Below are 22,825 nucleotides of genomic sequence, written 5' to 3'. Positions count from 1 at the left end.
CAGGCTTAAGTACTGATAGGTGATTACGGGACTCTGTTGGCTCTGGCCAGGCTCTGCAGCCTCCCTGCTGGTTCGTGTGAGGACCCCTGTCTGTGAACTTCAGCAGCCATGATTGGGGTGAATAGCCTGCACTCTGCGGGGCGCCTGCGCTCCCGATCCCTCTGCTCTGTGCGCTATGGCCGGGATTTCCGTGTGATGGATCCCTTCCGCTACCCCCGGACCCCCCGCTCTCGCTCTCTCAAGCCCCTGGTGTTCCCTGACCTGCTGGGCAAGGCACAGGATGGCCAGAATCACCCACAGGCCCGCAAAAAGAAGGTAGGCCCAAGTCCATTGTATACAATGCAGCGATGCAATATTAAAATTAGTGGCCACAAGCCTGGCATAATATGTGTATGTCATGATATCAAGCATAAAACGGAGAGGACACAAACACATGAGTGGCAGTACAACTTGGGTTTGTGCATCAGCCAGGACTGATTCAGAAACAAATGCATATTGTTTAATGTGGCCCTCTCCAGTGTTGACTGGTTGTGCGGATTTGGATCAGAAAAAGATACAGTAGGAGACGCGGACAGCATTCAAAAAGATAATAGTACTTTCTTTGGTAAAAATGACAATATCACCTGATAGTATTGATTAAGTAGTTTATTTTGACTGTACCAATGTTGCTTGTTCTTAATAGCCAAGTGTTTAAAAGGAAATTTTAATTTCCACCATTCTAATTTTTTGAGTGTTTTTTTGAGTGATTTAGTGTTTCTAAATGGATGGGGAGCAGTTGAATCTGAACAGGCGGAGTGTCATTTGTTTCAGCAACCCTTCTCACTTCATGCAGATCATATATTTAATTGTACTGTGTGACTGTCTCTGCCACAGTGGTCATTCATTAGACAAAGCCAACAGCTCTTTTATACTTTTCAGGAAACTGCAGAGACTCAGGGCTTTGGATTCAAGGTGGGGGAAGGGGAGACTACTGTGCTTCTGACAGTCTCACCCTCTTTCATCTTTCCGATTGTTTAATTCTTCTTATATTTGTGTGCAGAATTTACCCAATATCCCAATATACTAGGAACTGGCATTGTCAGGAGAGCATCTGTAAAAAATATGACTCTCCCTAAAAGGCAATGAGAAGCTGTAGCAGTTGAACTATGTGAAATATTATTGTGCTTTTCTGTCTCAGGAGACAACAGACTGCCATTACTTGGTGATCCTGCAATTCCTTGCAGTTTGAAGCATTAAGCTGGTATGAAGAGAGATGAGAGGGTGAAATGGAAATTTAGCATGTATGAGTAATTCCTATTCCTGCCATGGCCTTTGGGAAGTCAGTTTTCCAGGGGTTGAGCTTAGGTCGAGGTCTTTGTTCTCAAAGTGGCAGAGTTAGTGACCATTGCACCCATTTCATCTGTACTGAGAGATGTGCACAAACTGGACAGGACTGCCCTGGAGAAGTGGTTGAGAAGGAGTATGTGGTCTATAGAAACACTCACACTCAGGCTGCCTTGGATCAGTGACGCACTCTTTCATATTGCATCACAAGCAGCGCTGACACATTCTGAGCTCTTTGACCAGACACTGCCATTTTCCCTTCACAGACATCGTCATTAACAAAGTCCCTGCTGGGAAATTGACACCAGGCCATTCTTCAAAGTCGCTAATCTTTTTGGCTCTTCACTTCGTGAGTTGCTCTATATTTCATATTTCAGTTCACAACATTCAGGACTTATACACTGGGCACATCAGGGAAGCTCACTGCCATTGTGCAGCACTTTTACACATTCCTGGCTTTACCAGGGTCTTGTATTTTGAAGCTGTAGATTTCATGTTTCATACTACTGTGGTACTAAATTGTCACACAGATGTGAAATATACAGTTTTAAATAGTGACACATATGCTGGAGTGAGCCTGCAGCTCCCAGAATCTGAAATGGATCAATAATGGAGTTCTTTTATATAGACTTTAAATTCACAATACTGAAGTAATCCTGGATTCCTGTCTGCGTTGAATTATCACATTTAAATTTCACAAGTCCCTCAGTTGGCACCATAGGAGTGTGACGACTGGCACCATATTTATGACCCAAAGCTGCCAAAGCAGACTCCAGTAACAGTGGTGTGTCATAGCGCATCTTTAGTTTACTGTAGACTAAGGGTCTTTACCTAACTGTCATTTTGTACCTTTCCTTGAAAAAGCTGATTTGAACTCAGGAGCAAATCTGCTTTAAATACTAATACTTTTATTTTGGTGGTTCAAATATATTTCTTCTTTTTGAATTCCGCCTGAAGTAGATCTTCCTCCTTTTTTGTATTCTGATATTCAGGTGGGTAGCTGCGTCAGCATGCGTAGGCTGCAAAGGAACAAGTAATAGGTTTATTCCATGCTGAAAAAAAGGAGAAAGAGAACACAACGTTTCGGCCATGGAGCCTTCTTCAGGTGTGCACACCTGCAGATCCTGCAGATCCTGCAGATTTCTACTGTACTGAGACTTGTGCAAGGCAACATTAATATCAGAACAAGGAACAAGTAATAGGTTTATTCCATGCTGAAAAAAAGGAGAAAGAGAACACAACGTTTCGGCCGTGGAGCCTTCTTCAGGTGTGCACCTTTTTTTCAGCATGGAATAAACCTATTACTTGTTCCTTGTTCTGATATTAATGCTGCCTTGCACAAGTCTCAGTACAGTAGAAATCTGCAGGATAGCTACAGGGTTCCTATCTGTGCACAACAAGCTCTAAGAACCGGCGTCTCTCTCTACATGCAGAGTTTTATTCCTATGTGGTGACAGCAATTGTAGGCTTATGTAAGCCAACACCTGACACTGGAAGTGAAATAGAATGAAATACAGTATACAGTATACATAAAATTAAAAAGGTAATGAAATATTACAAAGGAGAGGAGCCCATTCGGTAGTTATCAGTCAATTGGTCCAGCAATTTCATCCATTCATTTCTTGTAAATGTCAAGCTATCAGTTTCAACAACATGAATTGTTCCATACTGCCACCACCCTTTGTATAAAGAAGTCTCTCTTCTCAGGTTTCAATGCACTTCACCTTGGTTTCAGTTTCTATTTGCTGGTTTGTGTTTTAGGCTGTGATTTTTTTGTCAGTGCCTTTGAGGATTTTGAATACTTATATCAGAAAAGCCTTTCCATTTTGTCTGGTTTTTTTTTACCTGCATGTAATAATTTGCATTTACATTAAAGATAATCTGCAAAGTAATAAAGTCTTGCATTTGATCTAATTTAGCTTTTTGAATTCTGCTTGCTGCTTGCTGCGGCATTTGGATTTTGGTATAATCTGCAAATATACCTAGTTTTTATACTAAAACTATATATATACTATATCCATGTATATGATATAAATAAGAAAGAACCGAGGCTCTTGTACAGATCAATGTGGTAGTTGGCTAATGGCATAACCCATTTTGAGCACTCACTCCTTATCTGTCCACTTTGCTTACTAGCCATTAACCAATTCTCAGTCCAAACAGACTCATTTCCCAATACCTACTACCTGTAACTTAAGAATTAATGTTTTATTAGGGAAATTAACTAAAAATGTTCTTGAAAATTTAAATGCTTACTAGTGTAAGAAAACCGGCTCAGGGACGCCAAATATGTAATGTAGTGGCTCTCTGAAGGCACCAGTTCTGTAGGGTTTGGGCATTTACTGAGACAATTATTAATTGTAGCAGTAAATCACAAAGTTGATTCTTTTGATGGCTTAAGAATCCAACCATGCGACATAACTCAAACAACGCGCACACACAGGTACTAATACACGAGGATACATTTATTAATACATAGAATATGCAGGTAAACCTAACAGATCTTATCAAGAGGGTTATCAGAATACAAAAGGTATATATTCAGTCAGTTACAAAGAGTTACATATATCAAGAGGACATACGTTCAGTATATCATTCATTAAGACCGTTTCGTAAATGAACTTGGTTATAACTTCTACATTAGATACTCAAACAAGTACATAACTATTAGGAATTAAATTGATATCAACTGGTTGGGATAACAATTGAATTCTCGAGCTGTAATGCATTGAAGTTGAATACTCATCCAATCTCTGGGGATTCAGATCTCCTGCAGGCACAAAGAAACAGTTGCAGGCTGTTGCTGTCCAATCCGCGCTCTCTGGCTCGGTGCCAGGCTGTGCCGTGCGGCTTGCGACGGTGCGCTGCTGATGCTCACTGTTGGCTTTAACTAGCAAAGTTTGTGCACAGGAGAAAAGATGACTCTGGGTCCCAGCAAGTCAGGAAGAGGACCGGTTCGTTCCTGATGAAGAGCTAGTTCTGAATAGTGATTCAGCTGTCCACAGTTCCAACCTGTTCACGTGGCCTGCTGCTGGTGCTAACCTCGGGTGGATCCTCTGGTTATTCTCTGGCAACCTCCGCTCTAGACTCTTAGAACAAAGGAAAGTTCTGGCACTCGGACACACTGGCCGTTCCGTGGTTGTCCGGACTGAGTCTCAGGATGGTCAGGAGGCGCGCTGCGAGAATGTCCTGCCCTTGGGAGCCTTCTGCTCCTGGGCCGTCCTGCCCTGGAATTCTCTTTTGAATTCCCTTTAGAAAAGTCCACAGAATTCTCCTGAATCCCCTCTGAATCTTACTGAATCTCTGAATCTCCCAGGCTCTCTGTTGCCTGTTTTTACCTGGAGGAACTTCAGCTCGTTGATTGGCTGAAAGTTCCACGGGCATCAGAGTCCCACGTGGGTTACTCTGCCCTACCAGTCCCTGATTGGTTGATCAAGGTGAGATATGAGTCACTTACTCCTGACACTTAGGAATGCAGTCCAGATGTCCATTTGGCACTCCCTAGACAGATAGGCGCCAATGGATGACCATTGATCATGATAGCCAGGCTTAGCTAAGTGCATCCCCCTTTGGGAGCTGTCCTTATCAAAGGAACCCTAAATTAGCCTGCATGAATAGTTTCTCTGTGGCTGCACCACAGAAATGAACAGAGAAATGGGGCCTCATTTGGGAAGGCTCAGAACACTTATGTCACGCCCTCTGCAGCCAGAGGGCGCTCCTTCTCTGTCCTGTCCCTAGTTTCCGGTCTGCTGTCCTTCCTGTCCCTCTCTTTCCCTTGGGCTATATATTTCCGGGTCTTGCACTCTGTCCTGGCTCAGCATTGACGTTCGGATGTCCTGAGACCCGCCTAGCACCAGGGCGCCCCACGTCTGCTCCCTGAGGGCATAGGTTTCTATACGGCATTCCTGAACTCTTTGCACTATTAGCCCGGGCCTTTTTCCCGTCTCGCCGCTACGCATATGGGTTTTTTTCCGCTCTCCTGCTCCCCACGGTTTGTCCCTTTGGACGTCCGTGACAACTTAATTCTTTCTTATTAATAAGCCTCGCCGCTACACTAGCCATTAACCAATTCTCAGTCCAAACAGACTCATTTCCCAATACCTACTACCTGTAACTTAAGAATTAATGTTTTATTAGGGAAATTAACTAAAAATGTTCTTGAAAATTTAAATACACCATGTCATGTCCTCTTGCAAAAAGCATTGCTTTTTGATTTTCAATGAACTCTAACAAGTTAATTAAGCAAGACCTTCCTTTTTTAGAGCCAGACTAAGAATTCACTATTGTCAATGATATTATTTCCATAAAGTTGATCGTCTCATTTAATTCTAATGATTGTTTCTCTAATTTGACGTACTGTAATTGAAGTCAGACTGCAGTAAGTCCCCAGTCCCTGTTTATGTCTTGAGCAACTGTTGGAAGAGCTGCATCAATGGTTTCTGAAAAATGTTTTGTTGCCTTCAGTACAGTTGGTAAGATACCAGGCCAGGCCAGGGGATGTATTAATCTTGAGTGCTTCTACTACCTGAAGCTGTATCTCTTCTGTGCTGATAATGTCCAAAACAGAACTCTGTCTGAGGCCTGTTGTGGACTTCTTACTCAGTGAACACCTGATAGAAATACTCGTTTTCATTGTCTAAATTTTCCATTATTATTCTGGATGCATTTTACTTTACCCTTTATTGATCTTTTGTTGTTGTACAACTAAAAGAGCATTTTATTAAGAACTTTTTATTACTTATTTCAGCCTCCATTGTTATATTCCTTTCCTGGCACCCTTGGCTTTTCTGATATCCTTTTTTATCTGTGCTTGAAATTTATTGTACTCCTTTTCTATATCACCTTTACAGTTCGTCCAGTTGTCATGCAGCCTGATATCAATAACTGAGATGTCCTGAAGTGTGATGTTCCAAACTGGTACAACCAGAAGGAAATAAAGCCACTCTGTAGTGTGTCCCCTGACAAGCAGGGGAGCCCTGTGCTTGGAGTCAGTGTGCACAGGCTTATTGTGTTTTTCTTTCTTGTAGGCCCTGTACAACTCCATCAAGAATGAAAAGCTGCAGTGGACCATGTAAGTGCCTTACTCCTCATCTCTCCTTGTGGGCTAGCTTGTGACTGGAGAACTTCTTTTCTTTTTTTATTTCCTGTCTTTCTAAAGACTTAACATAAATTAAAGTTGTGGATTGTAGTCCTGTTTAAGTAATGTTCCCTCAGCCCTTCCTAGATATGAGGATGCACAGGAATAAAATAGAGCTAGTTCTGGTGGACGAGGAAAATGTGGCAGTTTAAAATGATTGTTAAAAATGTCTATAATGTTTTGGTTTTCTAAGATACTTAAGCCATGTCTCAAAAATATTTTGGCACTCCTTTCTATAGGGAGTCATTGCTAGTTAGGCAAGGTATGACTAACCTGTCGATAGCTTCAAGGACAGGCACCTGATGAGGTGGGAAGGATGGTTGGAGACAGTGGTTGAATCTGCAGAACTCTGTTGGAGAGACCCTGTGTGCAGTGGTGAGAGAGAGCTGGGTGAAGGCCAGTAGCTCAGCCCTGCACACCCACGATCACTGCACTGTGTGACAGGTGGGATTAGTCACAGAGGCTGAAGTGCCCGGTTATTAGCACAGTTCTTCAGCAGCTCGGTTTAGGAGAAAAAATCTACTTAAAGAGAACAGACAAAGTAGTGTTTAATGCACTGTATGCCTACAATGTACAGTACCCAAGACATTCGTTTTCAGCTCAAGGTTGCTTATTTTAAAATGGCAGGAACAGACAGCAAGGCAGAGAGAGAGAGACTGCAGATTTAAGATAATTTTCGAATGGTGACATGATGTTTACTTGAGATTGTTCTCAGAATGAGGCTACTTTTGATTCTGATTTTGTTTTTTAATGTTTCTGAAAAGCTCTAAAAAGACATTGCATTATAATATTTTTTTCTTGAGATCCGTAATCAAGGTATGATATTTGCCAAGATATAAGGGTTGGTGTTGTCAAAAATGTATGCTTGGCAACTAACCTAAAAAAAGATATTTTGAAGATAAGGTGGTAATTTTCAATTGCCATTCAGCCCTGAGCAGAAGCTGGATGTATTATCTCGGTCTTTGATTTTTGAGGTTGCTCTGTCAGTGACCAGTGGTGTTATGCTGCGTAGTTCAGGACCCCATGCAGACAGTATAATCTAGAAGTAAGCGGAAAAGGACAATGGGGAGGAGACAAGGATCAGGACTGGTTGACGAACAGGGGGGCATGACCATGGTGAACTGGTGCTTGGGGGGCATGGCCATAGCAAACAAGTCCAAGGGGAAATCCGGGGCAAAGTCCAAGGTCCAAATCCGGTAGATCCATCCGCAACAAACAAGACGAAGTTAAAAACCGGAATGGGATCAAGTGCAGGGACAGGGAATAAAAACGGGATGACGAGGCCAGGCGCTCTGAGCCCTGGACTCAGCTGGGTCAGGATGCCAATTGGAGGCCTATGCCCTCAAGCCAGGGAAGTAGGGCGACTTGATGGTAGGCGGGCCTCTGGGCATCCATCTTCCAATGCAGAGCTGGGAGTAGCGAGCGCATCCGGCTTAAATAAGGAGGGGCAGGATTGAAGGCAGGTTCGCAGAATCAACAACATGTGAAAGAGCCGGAGCACCCTTAAGAGGAGGGATTATGATCATGACAAGTGTGGCCTGAGATGGAGAGGGGGCTGGTCTCTAAATCAGTAGCCTGCACACGTCTGGGGTCTCCTGGAAGCACTCCTGGCTCCATGTCCAAGACTCCAGAATTTTCATCCATCTCTCAAGACAACAGTAACAGGGCTGTCAGATCCCAGGGTCACTGAATTCAGTGCTGTGGCTCCATTCTCTTTCTGCTGCTCACAAAGAACACAGCATTCCTGGGCTCTTATGTGAGAGGATACGTGACTGTGTAGGTGTGTGGGGGATTTGTGTGTCAGTGATATTTTGTAGTTGTTATTGTGTGAATCTGGGCATTTGTATTTCTATGTTTTAGGGTTTCTATTCTGGACCCAATGCTGTGATGTGCAGAGCTGCTAATTAAGACCCCAGCGTGCCATGTTTTGTTGCCATAGCTACAGTTCCCCACTTGCTTTTCCCTGTAATTATGACTGCAGACTGAAGTCACACTAAACACACTCAGTAAAACCGCTCCCTACACACACGCTCTACAATCAAAAACATAGTCAGAACAGGAACCATACTAGGTGCTCTGAATAAATATGCCTACGTACATATGCAATAAGTCAGGGGGAAAAAGACTCATGAATGCATGCCCAGGAGAGCATAAAAAATGCACAGAAGCACACAATTAACAACAGTGCAGAGATTTACTGTTTTAAAACAAATAGCAGTGTTACTGTCTGTAACCTGATCTAATCAGTTCTCCTAGCACAAAGACAGCCAGGTTACTTCTGTAAGACAGCGTTCTTCCTTTTGGAAAAAAGCTGCTAAACCAGTGCCCCAGTATGGTGACCCTGTACTGCAGACAGTGCCGTCCTTCACACAAGATAGTAAATCAAAGTTCTGACTACTTATCATAACCATGTCTTTTACAATAAAATTTAAAATTTGGTAGAACGACATCCTCTGTAGATGTTTCACATTGCTCGATGCCTACACACACATTCAACACATAGTCACTTCCCTTTCCTTATGAATTTGGAAATCTTAGAACACAAGCAATCCCAATATCTTAAGAACTGAAAACTCCAGTGAGGAAATACTTTTATTTCTTATTACGGCGACACAAACCTAAAGAGAACTGGGAAATGAGTCCATCAGTTCAGGTCATACCTACCTGTTCAAAAGTCAGATTCAAATGGTTTGCACTGACAGTGGAAAACGAGAAGTAAATTTCATTACTAACATATTTAAACTAGTAAATAACTGAAGCTGGCCCAGCTTTCTCCATTGCAAAATCTAATTATAGTCATGAGGACTTTTATAAAATCAATTAATTTTATACCCTGATAAGTCAAAGAGAAAATAGCAGATAAAAGGAGAGATTAAAAGAAAGATGAGGAATGGAAAGTCTACACACAAGAATAGTGAAGAGCACTTGATACCTGTTAACCATCACTGAACAACTGGTACATTACCATTATATATTATCCTTTTAATAAACCTGTTTGGTCATATACATGTAGGCCTTCAGCTGACATGAGAGCACCTTGGCACACAGCTTGGCCTCACAGTAAGTCAAACATATTGTGTAATAGCTTGTGTAAAGTGTAGGGTTCTCATAGTTTTTCAATAATCTGGAAATAATGTGTAATGCCCCTCCAAAAATAATTTCTCTAAGTTGTGACATACATTAATTAAATATGAAGAGTCTTAAGAAAGTCCTGGTCCTCAAGTAAAGTTGAAGGAGGGTGTAATTAACCCTTTGTCATGGCCTAACGTTTCCCTTTAGCTCTGACGGGAATTTTGGTATCCCTAGTACAGGCATCTCTTTTGGAGACCAACGAAAAGTTAGGACACTATCTGATTTCTTCAATCACAGGAAATGTCTGAACTTTATAATCCACAACAGAGAAAGCAAAATGTTAACTTCATCTGTGTCTGATCTGACAGCAGTGTCCCTTGTGTCAGTCTAAGTGTAGGAATATTTGTTAAGGGACTGTTGCTGTGAAGTTTCAAAGCTAAAAAACGGCTGAGCTGTTCTCCCAGTTCAGAGCCTCTCTCCAGTCTCACCATGGAAGAGCCATACCTCTTTCAATAGTGCGAAAAAATCCCCCAAGGAGGGAAACAACAAATAATTCAAGTACAAATCCGAAATAGTTAAGTGTCACTCAAAATGAATTAACAATTACAGAAGAAAGCTAAAGTTAATAAGATTAAAGTAATAGTTCCCAAAGACAATCTCCACACTATGCAACCACAGCTCAGTCTCTGCTCAGGGTTACCTCACACAGCAAGAAGATAAAAGGCTCTGATCTGATGTAAGTCCACAGTTCTAATACAGACAAGCCACGAAGAATGTCACTGCATTTGGTTTGATAAGACAGTCCCTTCAAACCTGACAAACTCCTCTGCCTCCTTCTTCCCCCTGCTGGGCTGTGGCTGAGCACTAGCCCTCATCTTCATGGGAAGGGCAAGATTGCTTTCTTCCTCGGAGCTGTTTATCAGGTTAGCTGAGAAGTCTGAACATTCTATGTCTTCATCAAGCATTCAGAAATAAAATAAAAAGAGAATGTAATGGTTGCGTATACAGAAAAAGTGTGGAATAGAAATCCAGGGAAGTTATTCTAGGTTCATAATGCACTAGTAAGACCTCATTTAAAGTATTGTCAGTTTTGGTCACTATACTACAGAAAATGTATTATATCCATGGAAAGAATTCAATGAACAGCAAGAACTAGCTCAAGCATGTAAATTCCTAAGTGGTATAGATTTAATAAGGTTAGATGACTCCTTCAGGTTCAGCAGCAAAACAAGCAATTGAGTGACAATTGAAAATTGAAAGATAATTAATTTAGTATGGAAACACAAAACACATCTTTACACAAAGAGGTGAGGGTATCTAGAACAAATTTCCTAGCCAAGTGGTTAAAGGTCCAAGCTCTGCTATGGGCTCCTTCAAAAGCAGCTGGAAGACATTTTATGAGTAGGTGACTACGTTAACATACATAAGCTACAAAAGGAACAGGTAAATGTTTATTCTATGCAGAAAAAAAAGAAAATGTTGTGTTCCTTTTCAGCATGGAATGAAACTTAACTTGTTCCTTTGCTTTTTATGAGAGTGAAAGTCAAACAAACAAGATAGCAGAATGGCTTTCTCTTGTGTCGCTTTTCCTGTTATCCTGTGATGTACAGTATGTGTATGATGTGAATGCTGGAATACACCTTCTTTGAGGTCCCTTCCTTTTGGTTGTCCATTGTGACGAGAGTTACTTGTGGTATGGGCCTGTGGAAGTAGGACCACAGCAGGGTAAGGGATTCTACCCAGAACATCAAAGAAACCTTTAAAATCTGGATTTACTTATTGCTGCATTGATTTCATAATTAATCAGGGGCTATTTAATTTAACTTATTCAGCATTGACCCTCAAATATTTTATTTATACACTACTAAAAGACTAAATGGTGTGCTTCCTCTTTTGTTTTCAAATCTTGTGTCACTTTTACTAAATATTCTCTGTTTTTTATTACGTGTTTTATAAATATGCCAATCTGCAAAGTGTCTAACATTTTTTTTAAGAAGGCAATATCATTACTTACATTTCAGTAATAGAGCAGTAATCAGACAGGTAAGACACAGGAGTCACAGAGGTGTGCGATGTTCTTTCTCCACAGTGATGAGGAGGAGCTGCGCAAGTCATTCTCAGAGTTGGCGGACGGCCGCACTGACTCCTCCTCTCGCACCATGAAGCGAGTCCCCAGCTGTGGGAACCCCTTCCTGGGTGTGGCCCAGCAGCCAGGGGCACTCGTTTACAAGAACGGCTTCCTGGTGCGCAAAGTTCATGCTGACCCTGATGGCAAGAGAAGTACGTTGCCTCGGTTGGCAATTAAACACACCCTCATCATTGCTCACGTCTCACCCAGGAACAATACTCCCCAGCCTTATCCCTCCTCACACCTGGGGCAACATTTCTCATCCTCACCCTCATCCTTACTCTCACCCATTCTGCGCCCTGCCCCCTTCTCACCCTCACCCATACCCTACACCCCACACCCACTCCACCCTTCAGCAACACCACAGACCTTTTATCATTAGGTCACATCATTAGGTCTATCTACAAAGGTAATCACCAGCTACTCACCCTGACCGTGTGTGCTGGTGTCCTCAGCTCCACGTGGAAAGAGAGGCTGGAAGACGTTCTATGCTGTCCTGAAGGGGCTGATTCTCTACTTACAGAAGGTACAGTGGCCTGTCTGAATGAGTTTGAGAGGATTACTGATCTCTAAACTGTTTGTGTTCCTTTGCAACTCTGTGTCTGCACTCCCCTTCTGTAATTGTGTCAAATTAAATTGAAAGTTGGTTTATAACAATATGATTAGATGTACAATACAGGACTGTATTAAGCTTATGTGTAATTTCCGAGTCCACAACGGATTTCTCTAGGTGTGCCTACTTCCTCCCACTGCCCAACAACATGCTGTCCAGGGTCATCTGTAAATGGACCCTGTATGTGCATTCCATGCTGAAAGAAGAGAGAAAACACAACGTTACAGCTGCAAAGCCTTCTCACACCTGAAGAGGCTTCACACCCGAAAAGTTGTGTTTTCTCTCTTCTCTTTACAGCATAGAATAAACCTATTACTTGTTCCTTTGCAGAATATGCATGCTGATGCAGCTATCCACCTGTATGTGTGTATGAGTAACTACATGGATGGGCGATGGACTGGTGTCCTACCCTGGCTACAGTTCAGCCTTGTGCTTTGTGCCTGGTGGGCTGGGCTCTGCCTCATTGGAACCCTCTCAGGATAAAGGGCTCATGCAGGGTGGATGATATAAAAGACAGCGAGTTGATGGATACAGTTAGCCAAATCTGAAAAAAACAATCACTGTTAACTGTGTTACAATGCTGAATGAAGAAATAAAATTCACAATACACTGTAGAACTGACAATGATGTGATCTCACTGGTCCATTTGCTCCCCTCATCAATATTGTGAAAAAATATATTAATAGCTGCACATAAATCTTTTTAAATAGGTCGGTATGTACAACTTACTCTACATTTTGTCCAGGGAAGATTCAGGATTACCTCCTGATGGACAAAGTAGCAGCTCTTTGTTTTAAACACCTGTGGCTGGCTGAAGTTCCTGAACATAGAGTTTTGTCAGATTACGGGACATACAGTACAGTATTAATTAAAAAGCATACTTGCCCAATGAAAAAAATCGAGAGGAAATCAACTGCAGTAACTGTTCTGTAACAGACTTGGAGAAATGTGAAGACACGTGTGATGTGAGACATGTTCACAATATTCTGGAGTTTGAAAAAGAGGTTTGATCCTCGCACATGTCCGCTCGCAATTCTAGACATGTCGGTTCCGAAATGACCCAGTGGAGCATCACCCTTACAGCAGCCCCCGGCTCATCCCCTGGGTCCATCTGCCTCTGACTTTTGGTCAGGTTATTGGTTCCTCAGCCAGGCGAGTTTAGACAATACAACAAGTTATCCAAATGATGCCTCTACTATGTCAGAGAATGGTTCTCTGCTGACCTCTAGTGTGTAGCCCACCAGCTCATAGCGATTCAAACTGCCTATCAAACAACCTTCAAAGCAGCCCTCTCCAGTGCAAAACATGTCCTCCTGCAAACTTCAGTATCAAATCCAGTAAACCCCTCTTTAGATTATTCTCAAAATCTTTTTTTCCTTTTTCAAACTAGATTATAATTCTGTGTTGACATACTGTATCGTACTTGCCCCTTTTTCTCTTGTTGTCCAGGGGGAGTACAGGCCAGAGAAGCAGCTGTCTGATGAGGACCTGAAGAACGCTGTGTCCATCCACCACTCTCTGGCCATGCGAGCAGCTGACTACAGCAAGAGGCCCAATGTCTTCTACTTGCGCACGGCTGACTGGAGGGTCTTCCTTTTTCAGGCACAGTGAGTCCCCAGCCCCACCAAGTTCCCGTGTTTGGGTGAAGTCTGTTATGGCTCTCCAGCTACCCTGAAATCTCAAGGGCTGTTAAGCAATTAGTGGCACTACTTCACACTTGTTCCTGTACTTCTGCTGAGAAATATACATATGCTTTGAGCTCAAGATATAAAGAAACACAGTCTATGAACTCATGTTCTGATATAATCTTTAAAACAGGCAGATGAATAAGACATCATAAAACTTGTGTAAGATAAAGACAGAGCCCCATTGGTTCTCTTACTAAGAAACAATGCAGTGAACTGAAGTAACTAGCATGCTGTGCTCTTACATACTTTCCAGCCTGAACTTTATTTGGCTGTCCTGTTGACACCTAGAATGGTTGTATCTGATTTGTTTTTAAAATATTAAGACTCTTTCTCTCAGAGGCACTTGATAATAAGAACTAACAGCCAGGTTCAACTGGTGCCTGATACTATTTGGTAGTTATTTTTGTGGTGGCATTATACTGTAGCTTATGCGTGTAGAAAAACAGGTCGGACACAGATCACTAATCAGGAGCCTGCAAGAGTGCCACCTGCTGGGGATGATGGTGTTTATCAACAGACATTATTGTCAGTAGGAGTGAAACAATAGGAGGTTTGAAGAGCCATGGAGGAGTGTGTGGAAGGAGAGAAACTGCAGTCCTGACGTTCACAGGAAGTCAAAGAAGAAGAGGCAATGGGCACAACAGAAAGGGGAGAGAGGAGATACAGAGAGAGATAAGCACTTTTCTATGTATTCACACTCAGCAGAAGATACCTACGTAGTATCTTTTTGGTATCTTCCGGTTTTGGGAGGTCCCTCATAATAATAATAACAATTGCTTACACTTCTATAGCACTTTTCTGGACACTCCACTCAAAGTGCTTTACAGGTAATGGGGATCCCCTCCACTATCACCAAAGTGTAGCCACACCTGGATGATGCGACGACAGCTATAGTGCACCAGAACGCTCACCACACATCAGCTATTAGTGGGGAGGAGAACAGAGTGATGAAGCCAGTTCATAGGTGGGAATTATTATGAGGCCATGGTTGGTAAAGGCCAATTGATGCCGGGGTAACATCCCACTCTTTTTGAGAAACACTCTGGGATTTTTTAATGACCACAGAGAGACAGGACCTTGGTTTTACAGCTCATCCATAGGACATCACTATACTGGGGCATTAGGACCCACAAAGACAGGACCTGGGGGCGGAGCGGTGGCTCTGTGGCTAAGGATCTGCGCTTGTGGCTGGAAGGATGCCAGTTCAAATCCCACAACTGGTGGAGGAATCCTACTCCAATGGGCCCCTGAGCAAGGCCTTTAACTCCAGCTGCTCCAGGGGTGCTGTATAAATGGCTGTGGTCCACACCTGCAGAACATAACTGGGACTGTTTTTAAAAACAGTGCACTGCTACAATCTGGATCCGGAGCTGAGAAAATAAAATTACTACATTGGCTCATGGAAAGTGCTATCTACATGAAAGCATTCATTCGCTTATTTTGTCCACTAAAATTCAGTCTTATGGGGTTGAATATTGCCTGAAAAAGACACTGCTGTAAAAATTAATTACATTTCCATCATGGTAATGATACACTATGATCCCTATACTGTCATGATGTGGGATTGCATTTTGTAAGAGTAAGCTGTTCACTCAATTCCAAAAAACTGGAATGTTTATACAGAAACATTCCAGCACATTAAAAAGTACATTTAAAAAGCAAGAACATGCGGGTCTGTCACCAAGACCCCATGATATGATTACACTCTTCTCTACAGATTCTGGAAAAGCATCTGCTGAGTGCATTGTCACTCAGCATTACAGGAGAGAAAAAGATGTATTAGTGCTGTTGTGCAATCAGCTCTAGGGTAGGATCAGTAGTAAAATTCCTATTCCATCATTCTCCATTATTGTTTGTATAAAATGGTTTAAATCTTTTAAAATTCAAGTCTTTTTATGTCCAACAGCCCTGGTGAGCTCATGATATTAACTCCCAGTGGCATATCTGTAAAATTCAAAAGGCCAAGATGCCTAATTCTGTGATTTTTACATTTACATTTATACATTTACAGTTATAACTGATGTTTTTAAGCAAAGCACCTTACATTTACACATCTGGGTATTTTACTGGCACAATCTGAGTGAAGGGCCCTGCTTAACTGAACAACAGCTTTGTCTCACCTGGGATTTGATTCCAGAGCAGCTTGGTGTGTTTTGGCATGTTTTTGAATTTGCTTGGCATTCAGGCTCTTGTGTCATGTCCTCCTCCTGCAGGAACGCAGAGCAGATGCAGTCCTGGATCACGCGTATCAACACGGTGGCAGCCATGTTCTCCTCACCCCCCTTCCCAGCGGCCATCGGCTCGCAGAAGAAGTTCAGCCGCCCGCTGCTGCCAGCCACTGCCACCAAGCTGTCACAGGTGACCCTGGCATGTTTATATGACATTTTATTAATTGATACGGTTTGTATGCATGGTGCAATCTTGTATAGTATATATACAGGTATGTATAATGTTTATGACACTGTTATATACAGTACAGTAGCTCTACTGAAGTTAAAATTGCTCGCCAGCCCTTTCTGCATGACATCAGGTCATGCTGTTTTTGTATGTGTTAATGACTTCACAAAACATTCCCAATAGAAAAACAGTGTTGCCAGGGCTCTGTAAAAGACATCTGAAAACCAGGTTAGTGTTACTGTAGACTGTAGGAGTCTGCCAATAGTAAGATACATTGTGCAGTGAGATGAATGGCAGGAGCTGATGCTCCTCAGGCACGGGCCAGGGTTCTGACAATTTTTTCACCTTTCTGCCAATTACAATCTTTTGGTAACCCAAATGCCACTATCAAGTAGCTTGTCATTGCCAAATTGGGTTGAAGGTCAGGTTTCAATCTGCCTTCAGCTTCAATAAAATTCAGCATCTCACCCAAACCAACTACTTGACATTTGTTTTCAGTTGCATTTGTTTTCTGGCATGCACTAAAGCAGTTTTATTAATTTTACCAATACTAACAAAGTTTAAAAAAGTGCCCAAAAATGTGTCCAGCTCAAAATGCGACTTAGAAGAGAAAGTCACAGCTTCTGTGCCAGAGGGGCTGTAAGGAGGTTCTCCTAACAGCCCAGAAAGGTGGTGCACAGCTTGCAGGTAGACTTGCTCCTCAGAGGTGTTATGAAGAGCTCCAGCAGTCCTCCATTCAATGTAACCTCTGTTTTGGGCAGTCTGGGATTCACTAGGACAACAACAGTTCTTATGTACAGACTCACTGTCCCACCCTCCTTGGGATAGGGCTCATAGCACAGGCCTCATACCGGAGGATCAGCACTGATTGGAGGAGAGGCACCATAGCACTGCATGACTGCAAGCACTGGAAGGACACGGGGGGCACTGTGTCTCTGAGTGTTGAGATCCTAATCCTAATATTGGCAATGCTAAGACAATTGTGCCCAGCTACTGGGGGAATCCTAGTCACAGTCGGCTAGTGACCTGACGAGCCTCAAACTCGTGGATCAACCAGCCCTCAGGCGAATGCCTTTGCATCTCGACCCAATAATATATACTCAGAGTGAAGAAAAACACACTGCCTGCACATTGACATTCAAGGGGTGCTGCTTTGTTAAAAGGCACAATGAAAACAAACCTATTCAAAATGTTAGCTTGTTACAAGTGTTCAATATGTGGGAACACATAGTCTGAGGCATTTGGAACACCAGTGCAATTAAAGAAAAATATTGATCTCACACTCTTCTTATTGCCACACGTTTCGTACAGTTTCAGCCCCTTATTTCAAACACCACTTCCAATTAATATGTAGCAGCCTGTCTCTGAGGTGTAATTCACTTCTTGTCAATGACTAATGCTCTGTGCATGCTATTAGTGCAACATTGCAATGTGCACCAATAGCAATGTCCATTTCCCCAGAACAACATTCTGGTAAGGAGCGGAAATTCCATAATTATAAAGATAAGCTAAACATAGCTCTGTTGGACTGTGTCTATGTCCCTGCAGGAGGAGCAGGTCCAGTCCCATGAGGCTCGTTTTCGTGCCACCTCCTCTGAGTTAGCCGAGCTGCGCTCCAATGCTCCTGACCGCAAGGTAAAAGGTCGTGAGCTGGAGGAGTATCGCCAGAGGGATGAATATCTGGAATTTGAGGTGAGAGCACAGTTTATAGGATGAAGGATAGGATAAAATGCATCATCTTTCACTATCGAACCCAGCTGGCTGAAAAGGAGTCCAAAATCAGATAGCTTTATAAGATTCCGCATCAGGCCCAGCAGGGTACACAAGACCAGTCTAGCAGGTACAGTTGTGCTTGAGTAAGTTAATGCCAGGTGTTGTGGCCTGTTATTTCACTGTCTCTTATTAATGCGACAGGGCTCCTTACGGCTATCAGCTTGAAGGAGTGATTTATTGTGACTTTCCAAGGAAAGAGTAGCTGTAATATGTGAAATGAGAGCAGATTGCAGTAGAACAAAGATCCTTGAGATAAAGGTTTTACAGCTTGACTATATTCTATTTCTGTGGCCTCATCCCCTGTCCTCTCCATCTGCCTCCCTCTGTGTCTTTTCATCAATCCGTTTCTCTCTGGGCAGAAAACACGCTATGGGACCTATGCCATGTTACTGCGTGCCAAGATGCGCTGTGGGGAGGAGGACCTGGCAGCATTCGAGTCGCGACTCTTTGATGACAACGGGCTCCAGCGTGCGCATTCCAGCCCCACGCTGCAGCAGGAGACCAGCCAGCAGAGTGGCTCCAAGGGCAAGCGCAGCGAGGGTCAAGGCCAGAGACACAGTTACCGGCAGGCAGTGAAACAGTGAGGCCAGGGAGGGGCATGGCGCAAGGATGGCATTCTCCCCAGTAAGGTTTTCTTCATAGGGGGGAAGGGAGAGACAGGATACCAGCAATGGGGCCTCTCTCATCTCCCCAGTCTCCTTAGCCAATAGGAATGCAGTGGAGATCATGTGAGGGACAGAGGAAGTGGGCAACAGTGGAGTGTGTGAAACAGATTGGAGTGGGGAGAGCAGAGACCTTGGGGAAAGAAGCCATCGAGAGAAGATACGCTGGTACTGGATGTGCAGGCTTGAACTATGCTGATGTGAACCAATATTAGGCCTGGTCCACACCTAGGTCTCACTTTTGACATTTTTAATCGTATTTCCTTCATTGGCTTGTCCCTCCTGCCTGTGCTTCTGAATGAGTTTGGTTTTTAATTGGATGAAACATGCTTGTAAGTCCGTATGTCTTTGAACTGTTGTTAACTTTAAAATAATGGCCAGGTTCATTGGATTTATTTCACTGTAGTCTGGACTGTCATAGGTTCTTCAGAGACAAACAGATTTTTTTTAAAACTGTCATGCACAATTGTTTGCTGCTGAAACACTTTCTGTGAAGGAGCTGATGAACACTGATGGCTGCTGCAAGAAAAGTAATAGATAATGATGGAGGCCATCAGGGCTGAGCCCTGAATCTATAACCTGTAGAAGCACATCCACACTGTGTACAGTTGGCATGTCCTGTTCTTGCTCTGTGTTTTGATTACAATGGCGGAGGTAGCTTTAAAGCCTCAAATCACTTTCTGTGTTGTGGATTTCGTTCTTTGTAGAACACAAACTCTGTTCCAGAACAATTTTTTACAATATTGGCAGCTCTCAAAGGGCATGAATTGCTTTGTGGATCTGACTGCTGTCAGATATGCTGTGGAACTGTTTCTCTGCAGAGTTTTCTCCCTGGATTTCTGTACCTGCTGTAAGTAGTCAATGGCACTGGATTACAAAGACAGGAGTGCTCAGATCTCGGGGACGAGCCTGGGTTTTTGCTGTAGTAAGACGAGCTGTACTTGTTTTTTTTTATACTCCTCAGGTTTTAACCTTGGAATGTGATCCTATCTCCTAGGACGAGAGGTGCATGTGCTCTGTTCTGTGGCATGCTTTTACCATTTCTCTCTCCAAGTTGTTGTTTTAAACTGACATTGTTCCAGTTGTACTCATCCTTCTCCCCGCCATCCAGTTTGCTTCTTATTTGTGAAACACTTGTGTGCTACGTTGCTTGATCTTTTTCTAATGTCACTGACAGGGTTGCTCCTCCACCTTTCTAGAGACGTACTGAGTGTGTTTTAAATGAGGTATGCCATGAGTTCATTGTTTTGGAGAGGCTAAGTTAATGCTGTCCAGGTAGGCTCTGAATGTAATTTTTGAGAATGTAAAATGGTTGTCTTTCTGTTCTTGATTTGCCTTTCAAGGAAGGTGCACATTGATTCTAAATGAAGAGAATGTGTGAATTAAGAACAAATGTATTTTGGGTTATTTAAATGCGAAGCTGCAAATGCAACATTATTGTTTAGAAATCCACCCCCTCCTGAAGACTGTGCACCCAATGCAGGGACTGGCAGGCAATGAAAGGAGTGTTGTTAGCAGTCAACATCACTGTAAGCACACACCGAACACAGTTCTCCACAATTCTATTGTGCACTCTGCTGCTTGGCTGCATTGATTTTTGAAAGTTTTAGAAGCTCTGCTACTTTCCCTGTGCATGAATTGAATTATTGTTACTGTTTGCTTTGTTTTTTTTATCTTATCCTGCAAAAAAGACAAAGCTTAAAATCCTTGAAAACAATACAATTTAAAGAATTATAGGTTAAAGGGAACTACAGAAATGTTTTTACATGTTATGGAAACAATGAATACCTTTAATGTCACATGGAAGGATCTTATAAAATAGAAAACAGGCTTGTAGCACTAGACATTTTGAAGGAAATTTGAATGTAAAATACTGTATCTGTGTGAATCTCAGAACGGGTATTGTACTGTCTCACAAACAGCAAAGCCATTTTCTACTCAGGCCCACTCTGTACATAAATCCAAGCTGTAATGCTAGCATTCTACCAGCAGAGAGAGCTGTACTACAGGACAATTGAACAGCTTCAGCCATAAAAGTGCATTTGCACTGAAATGTAGGAGAAATCAGTTCTGCCAGCACTCCACGGCTTCAAAGAATATGCAGCTCCCTGTTTCTGCACCAGGTGCTTTTGCGCTAGGGAAACAGCCACCATATCCGATCTGCTGTTGTCCAAGATACCAGTTTCAAATCCTCCAGCCTGCTTGTTCTGCTGATCTTGTTTTGCAGCTAGATGAGGAATGGGGCTGAAGATACCCTGAGATGTTGCCCATCTTTCTGCTGAAACAAGAGAGTGAAAGCTGAACTGTTGGGGGGTGAACAGGGGTGCAGCAGATGCCTGGGTTTGTGGGCCCAGTGCTCTCCCCTGCCCTTTGAGAGTGCCTCCCAGCAAGGTGTGCTCTCCTCCGATTTGCAGATCTCTGTTGTTTCAGCTTTGTTCAGGGAGTGCTGCAGCACTGCTGCTCTTGCAGGATGTGAGCCATCCCTTTTCTGCTTTGTATTGTTTGGATCTACAGGGCGAGCGACATTTCAACTGTTAAAAAAATGGAAGTAATGGAGTCAGTCTTTTAAGATGCAGTGCATTTCTTGTTTTAAGCAAGACTGACATTTCTTCTTGGAGGCGCTGAGACTCCCAGCAGGAATTGTTTTAGACTGAATCAGTAGACCCCCGTGTCCCTGGAGGTGGTCTGACTGAATGCTGGTATTTATTGGGCATCACTTCCCACTTCACTTCTGTGCAGGGAGGAGCCATAAACTGTGTGTAAATTCTGCTGATATTATTGTTATTGCTAATATTATTATTCCTATTATTGTTATTATTGCTGTTAATTCTTAATTTTCATTATCCTTTCCGGTATGTGGCTGGTGCTGGAATGGCCAGAGAGCCATGCCCCCAACACTGTGCAGCACCCAAGGGGTGGGGTTCCAGCAGGAAGTCTGAAGAGCTGTTCTGAGCCCTCCTGATCCCTTGCCACAGCCCACTGTAGCCCCTTTCCCCTGTTCCTGAGAACGTGAGACCATTGAGTTGTGTGCACAATGCAGATCACAAAACATTTCATCACAGAGTGTTGACAGTGTTTTGTCTTCAAACTTGGTGATTTCTATGCGGTGATTATTCTGGCAGCGGAGAGGGTGAGGCTGTGAAATCCTATAATGGAGAGGCCTCCTGACACAGCCAGTCTCACTTCACTGCTTGGCTGTGAAGGTGTTGAGCAGCCAAACAGTTGGGTGATCTGGTTTCAGATCCCCCCCCCACCCCCCACTACAGATGCTTTCTCCCCAATCCAGCCTCCACCTTCCACACAGCTGGAACTCCCTGCCTTACTGGCGCCCAGCTGTTGAGAACATCAGTTTCAGAACATCAGCGCTGTTTGATGTTCTGCCCACTCTGATCAACACTTATAGGTATGTAAATAATACAAAAGCTAGCAGCATTTTTTCCTTTTTACAAATTCTAGTGCATTTAAGCTGAAAGAAAGCTTTCTTTTTTTGTCCATCACTGAAACCTCTTGTAGTCTATTGAATCAGGATTTGAAAGAGAATCAGAAGTATATTGTATTTTAATGCTGTTTTATATGCAGGTATTTAAAAATACAACACAAAAAAGCTGTAAAATAGATTTCTGTGACATCTCCGTTCTAGATTGCTACGAATGTGACTGATTTTAAATGTTTTTACTTGGATCATTTTTCGACACCTGTTAGCTGTTCCTTTGAAGACAGCCTGAAAAGAATTGACTCTGTAAGAATACATTGTTTGTATATGAGCTTCTTTTATGAGGTGTAGAAAAAAATAAAAAACGTTTTAAAAAAATTCTTGAGTTTAATTTTGGTTTTGTAGTGGAAGCACATTGTCATCATGATCATGAACGGGAGTTCTTTCAGTGCTTTCTGCCCACTTCCTTTCCAGGTGTAATAAAAGCTGATTTTGGATGTCAGGATGGCCAGCTGTTGATTGAAAGAACCTGTTGAATGAGGAGCAGCTGCTCTTAATGGAAATCTAAAAATAGTTCTAATAGAGATTCAGGAGGAAGG

The 22,825-nt window shown here is 42.7% G+C and overlaps 1 protein-coding gene across 9 annotated transcripts in view; it reads left to right on the top strand.

Moving 5' to 3' along the window:
* psda (pleckstrin and Sec7 domain containing a) overlaps window positions 1-22,598 on the top strand; it is a 91,002-nt gene extending 68,404 nt beyond the window's left edge. For 7 of the 9 annotated variants that reach the window (XM_069189303.1, XM_015347802.2, XM_015347800.2 and 4 more), the window contains 7 exons: window positions 6,351-6,394; window positions 11,622-11,812; window positions 12,116-12,186; window positions 13,723-13,880; window positions 16,175-16,319; window positions 17,907-18,050; window positions 18,491-22,598. In XM_069189303.1, the coding sequence (XP_069045404.1) occupies window positions 6,351-6,394; window positions 11,622-11,812; window positions 12,116-12,186; window positions 13,723-13,880; window positions 16,175-16,319; window positions 17,907-18,050; window positions 18,491-18,715 (978 nt within the window). In that variant the 3' untranslated portion in view covers window positions 18,716-22,598. The other 2 variants (XM_015347805.2, XR_011189468.1) reach the window with 2 other exon arrangements.
* The last annotated feature ends 227 nt before the right edge of the window (window positions 22,599-22,825 follow it).

The sequence above is a fragment of the Lepisosteus oculatus genome, chromosome 4 (assembly GCF_040954835.1).
Source record: "Lepisosteus oculatus isolate fLepOcu1 chromosome 4, fLepOcu1.hap2, whole genome shotgun sequence".
Lineage (NCBI taxonomy): Eukaryota > Metazoa > Chordata > Actinopteri > Semionotiformes > Lepisosteidae > Lepisosteus > Lepisosteus oculatus.
Note: the sequence above shows the minus strand (reverse complement) of the source record. Positions and strands in the feature narration are given on the sequence as shown.